General features: G+C 47.5%; 1 protein-coding gene across 1 annotated transcript in view; it reads left to right on the top strand.

Moving 5' to 3' along the window:
- Window positions 1-1,025: 1,025 nt before the first annotated feature.
- CEP41 (centrosomal protein 41) overlaps window positions 1,026-6,000 on the top strand; it is a 28,955-nt gene continuing 23,980 nt past the window's right edge. The window contains exon 1 of the mRNA XM_084808977.1: window positions 1,026-1,454. Coding sequence (XP_084665103.1) covers window positions 1,437-1,454 — 18 coding nt within the window. The 5' untranslated portion in view covers window positions 1,026-1,436. The remainder of the gene's footprint in view (window positions 1,455-6,000) is intronic.

Below are 6,000 nucleotides of genomic sequence, written 5' to 3'. Positions count from 1 at the left end.
CTGTTTAACCAATCTGTTTTATGTCTCAGCTAGTAAAACTGCTGCCCTCTATGCTCTAATAGCCCAACAAGAGGCTAAGTAATATGTATGTCACAAAAAGCTTTGTATGGTTATCAAAAATGCTATAATTGTAATGAAATTATGCATTTAAGGGGGGAATGTAGCAGCCATATCGGGGGTCAGACTAAGTAGCCTCATGCAGTCTCATGCTTCATGTTCTTGCTGAGCTCTTTCTCCCTTGAATATATTGTTGTAAGCTGACGAGACACAGGAATTCCTTATCTTGTCAAAGGTCATACAATTGTATATCTTGTTCTCTGCTGTTCTCTCCTTATCATGGCTACCCTATAACCCAGTTCTTGTATTATAAACAATGGTGCTAGGAGGAAAAATGTTGAGGATTGCAACCCCATGCGGGAGGGAGAGGAGGAGCCATTTCATATATGTCACAATGTCTATAAAACCAATGTGCTAATGTAAATCGGGGCTTCTGGCTCTTTGGAAACGATTCCAGCCTTAAGCCCGCGCGTTAAATAAAGAATCTCTTTTTCCTTCACTCCGTGGTCTCTCTGACTCTGGGTTCTGCAACAAGATTACAAATTAAATTTAAATGTAGATCGTAAGCTTCTAGGGGCAGAGACCTGACATTTTTCCTTATGATTCTTTGTAAAGTACCACATATATTGTAAAAACCAAAGTCTGTGCATCTTCTAGAAGCAGCTGAAGACATATTTTATTCAAACTGTCTTTTGGTGACCAGCAACAGGGAAAGATAAAGATTGATTAGCATATTGTTACCAGCCCTGAGCCTTTGGGATGAAGTAAACCATACACCCAATAAATTAAGGGTGCAATCCTATGCATGTTTAGACAGAAAAAAGTCCTACAACTCCCAGCTAAGCTGGCTGGGGAATGTTGGGAATTAAATGCCTTTTTTCCATCTAAACATGCATAGGATTGTGCCCTAATTAAATAAATAATACATCAGATATGGACAACAATGATGATGTATTTTTTTCTTAAAGGTAAAGGTGTCCCCAGCCAGTCGTGTCCGACTCTAGGGTGTGGTGCTCATCTCCATTTCTAAGCCAAAGAGCCAGCGCTGTCCGAAGATGCTTCCGTGGTCATGTGGCCAGCATGACTGAACACCGAGGTGCACGGAATGCTGTTACCTTTCCCGCCAAAGCGGGACCTATTTATCTACTTGCAATTTCTTGCTTTCGAACTGCTAGGTTGGCAGAAGCTGGGACTGAAGACAGGAGCTCACTCCGTCACGCAGCACTCGGGTCTCGAACTGCTGTCCTGCTGACCTTCCAGTCTGCAATTCAGCTTCTTAACCACTAAGCCACCGCGGCCTTTTTTCTACCTCAGATAAAATAGTAATCCTATCATATGGATAGAATAAAGCCTCATGGCCATGGGGCTTACGCTCAAGCATGGGGGCTTATTCTCAAGTAAGCACAAAGCAAATATATGGAAGAAATGACTGTGTGTGTGGAGAGGGAGAACAAGAAAAAAGCTGCTTTACTTAAATTTATTTAAAGACCATTTGGGTTGCTGGTAACGTGCACTTTAGGCCCTCACCCTCTGCAGGAACAGCCAAGAAGAAATGCAGCAGGCTGCAGCCTTCCCCAACCTGGCGCCTTCCAGATTTGCTGAACGACAACTCCCATCAGCTCCAGGCAGCATATTGGCTATGCTGGCTGGGAGTGGGAATGATAGGATTTGCAGTCCAACACATCTGGAGGGCACAAGGCTGGGAAAGGCTGGGTTAGAGATGCAATGAGAAGTTCTGTGGCCCCTGCCCAGAGATGTGCAGGCTGTGCGAAGGCAGGCGAGGCGGCTGATATCCATGTACATGTCTTCTTGGGAGTAAGAATATAGATTTCAATGGGGTTTATTCCCAGGTATTTCTTATTGTTTTAATTTAATTTTTTTAATTTATTTTCATTTATTTTTCACTCATATAGATTTCCTCTTTCTTCTCTCTGCCCAACCCATGCCCCAACCCCACACCCCGCTGCCCTTTTTGGCTGCCACCACCACCACCCAACAGGTTGACTGAGCTGCCCTATCTGAGTCTGATGTCGGCCAGCGTGTTCTGGGGTGCGGGGCATGTTGTGTCTCTCGCTGCAGCAGCCCATGCCTGCTGGGTTGCCGTCCTCTACAACTGGCTGGGCTTGCTGGGGGCACAGGATTGACGATCAGGGTCAGTGTCTCCTGCAAGCACCTTAGCCTGGCCCACGTGCTCCCGTCCCTCTCCGAAGCCAGATGGCAGTGGTGCAGTCTCAGGTGCAGGCACGGTGGGCAGCTCCTCCATCTCAGAGTGAGAGAAGGTGGGCTGCAAGAGAGGGCAAATTAACCCTTTGCCGGGCTCTCAGGATGGGGGGGGGGAGAACTGGCCACTCTTCCTATCCCACGCCCGGTGCTTCAGGGAGAGCAGCTGCTGCAAGCAATAGCAGCAGCAGCAACTGCTCTAGGGCTCTTCCAGCCACCTGCCCTGCTCCACAAGTAAACAGTGGCGGTAGCGGCCCCCCACCACCACCACCACGCTCCTGCCATGGCCAGCAGCAGCAGTAGCAGCCCTGAACGGGTGGCCTGGCCGGTGCTGCAGGATGATGAGGGCACGGTCGGGTGCACCAGCTCAGAGCGGAAGCGGGCAGAGAAGCTGAGTGCTGAGGAGGAGAATAAGGGGCGCTGAGAGAAGGCTGCAGCGCTTCCTCAGGCTCCTTCTCTCGCCCCCTTTGTCTGGCCTAGGCGAGAGGCAGCCGCCAGCTGCCCACACTCCCCTCCTCTGCTCCCTCCTCCTCCCGCAGCAAACTGTGACCCGGCCGGGAGCCGGCTTCAATAAAAGCGCAGGAGCGAAGCCCCAGCAGGACCTGCCACCAGTACACCCCTGTCTATACCATGGTACACAACGCCATGCTACCTTGTTGCATTCTGCTGGAGCAATGGCCGTGCTCCAAACCTCTCTCTTTTGCAGGTCTTTCTTGCTTTTTAAAAATTATTTTAATTCATTTTACTGCATTTATATACTGCCTTTCTGTTAATGAACTCATAGCACAGTCCTACGAATATCTATCCAGAAGTAAGCCCCATTATGCAATGGGGCTTACTCCCTGGTAAGTGTGCATAGGATTGCCGCCTTATGGCAGTTAGCAATTAAAAATACTAACACACCTGGGATTGTGTGTCTACTCAGAGGTGAGGCCCACTGGCCTGGTTCACACCTAGTAACAACATTGTGGCTTGTTGTTACGTGCGAATCCTGAACTATGGTCCAACCCTGCACTGCGTTCAAACCCTGCATTATGGTTTAACCCTGCACTATTCACCACAAATGACCCAGGAAAAGAACCCATGATTTGGTGCTGCATTGTCAACTCTGGGTTGTTTGTGGTTAACAACCCATAATTAAACCATAATACAGGATTTGGGACATAACAATAACTCACGATTCAATGACAACCCACAATGCAAGGATGACTCATACTCAAACTGTGCCCTGGGCTGTTGTTCCGTGTGAACCAACTGAGCTCAATGGGGCTTACTCATCCAGAAGTGGGTATAGGATTGCCCTGCAAAACAACCACGAGTTGCAAAAGGCAAATAAAAACAGCAGAATAACTCTCCCTACCATAGCAGCTGGTAGGGAGAGCTCCGGGGCTGATCTTAGAATCATAGAATAGTAGGGTTGGAAGGGGCCTACAAGACCATCGAGTCCAACGCCCTGCTCAATGCAGGAATCCAAGTGAGAGCATCCCTGACAGGTGGCTGTCCAGCCTCGTCTTGAAGGCCTCCAGTGTGGGAGAGCCCACCGCCTCCCTAGGGAATGGGTTCCATTGTCATATTGCTCTAACAGTCAGGAAGTTTCTCCTGATGTTCAGCTGGAACCTGGCTTCCTGTCACTTGAGCCCATTCTTCCGTGTCCTGCGCTCTGGGATGGTCGAGAAGAGATCCTGGCCTCCCTCTCTGTGACAGCCTTTCAAGTACTTGAAGAGCGCTATCATATCTCCCCTCAGTCTTCTCTTCTCAAGGCTAAACATGCCCAGTTCTTTCAGTCTCTCTTCATAGGGCTTTGTTTCCAGTCCCCTGATCATCTTCGTTGCCCTCCTCTGAACCCTCTCCAGTTTGTCTGCATCCTTTTTAAAGTGCAGTGCCCAGAACTGGACACAGTACTCCAGATGATGCCTAACCAGTGCTGAGTAGAGGGGAACTAGTACTTCCCGGGATCTTCTCCACTCCCACCTTCCTGGGAGTACCCAGGGCAAGGTCCAGGGTCCCTGCAGCCCAACAGGCCTCCAAATGACCACCCAGAAAGCAGCAGCAGCAGCAAACCAGCCTGGCGCCGGCATTCGAGCCACCATTGTGTGCCAAGTTCCTGCACTGCTCACAGCAGGCACCCTTTTTATTATGATTTTGTCAAATATTTTATAGTCAAGGGGCAGCCAACTGGGCACGTAGATGCGTACAGATGCTCATTTTCTTATTTTTTACTTAAAAATCTATGTTATTCTATATTACAACAAAATTATGCTTATTCCCAAGTAAATGTGTTTAGTATCAGGGCAGGAGAAGCAAACTCCCGTTCTATTAATCCTGTTTCTCTCGATGGTGCTATGGTTGAAGCAAGTTTTAAATGTGGAACTGCACATGCTCTGCGTGTGTGTGTGTGTATATATATGTACACGTTCATATATATATATATATATATATATGTATATATATATGTATACGTTCCCAGTAGTAACGTATGGCTGTGAGAGCTGGACTATAAGGAAGGCTGAGCGCCGAAGAATTGATGCTTTCGAACTGTGGTGCTGGAGAAGACTCTTACGAGTCCCCTGGACTGCAAGGAGGTCAAATCAGTCCATCCTAAAGGAAATCAACCCTGAGTGCTCATTGGAAGGACAGATAATGAAGCTGAAGCTCCAATATTTTGGCCACCTAATGCGAAGAGAAAACTCCCTGGAAAAGACCCTGATGCTGGGAAAGACTGAAGGCAAAAGGAGAAGGGGACGGCAGAGGATGAGATGGCTAGATAGCATCACGGATGCAATGAATATGAACTTGAGCACGCTCCGGGAGAGAGCGCAGGACAGGAAGGCCTGGCGTGCTATGGTCCATGGGGTCACGAAGAGTCGGACACGACTGAACGACTGAACAACAACAACAACAACAACAACAATATATATATATAAATAAAAAACCAGGGTTGGCAAACGATTTTGGTACTTGGTTTTGCTCTAAGGTGCCAGGAATACAGAAACAGTTGTAAAGCATGGAATGACAGTGAGGAAAGAAGAAAATCAATGTTAATTGTGTGCTTCAAAACTAAAACAATACACATAACTGTCTTCTAAAGGGAGACCCCCATATATTAAGCCCAGGGTCTTCATTTAACTAGCTATACCACTGCACGGGAACATCAGAAGCTGCCTTCTCCCAGGCCAGGCCAGGCACGTATGTAGCTGAATAGATTTTGGCTGGCGAGATTCTCACTGATCTAGGGTGTGTGAGAGAAACCCGGGATTGTATTTTTAAAACTGCTCGGTTGCAGCTAGATGATTAACTTGTGAAATGTGTGACGCAACTACCTGTTCGGCCAGCTCAGCTCTGGCTAATAAAAAATTGAGATACAGATGGTGTCATGAAATTGTCTCATTTTAGTAGATCTGCGTTGGCCATCTGGGTGGTTTGAAGAACATCGGCAAAGATTTCTGACTCCCAATTATTTAACAATAGCAGCAACAAAATGACTCACTCCAATCCTAAATTATACTGCGGGAATAAAGAAAGCTTGGCGTAACCAAAAGTGGTTTTTTGTGTGGAAGGACTGGGATTTCCATTCAGTTTTGGTACTCAGAACAAATTCCTGGGCTTAGAATTCTTTAATTCTATGGGCATGATCCTATGCGGATAGGCGGCCGCCTCCAAACTTGGAGGTGACCGCCTATCCAATGAAGGGCAGGAGAAGCACGGAGAGGATCGGGAGGGCGA

Source organism: Heloderma suspectum, chromosome 7 (assembly GCF_057233095.1).
Source record: "Heloderma suspectum isolate Gila_16-S chromosome 7, 16-S_ref, whole genome shotgun sequence".
In the NCBI taxonomy this organism is placed as follows: Eukaryota; Metazoa; Chordata; class Lepidosauria; order Squamata; family Helodermatidae; genus Heloderma; species Heloderma suspectum.
This window is presented reverse-complemented; position numbering and strand designations above follow the sequence as displayed.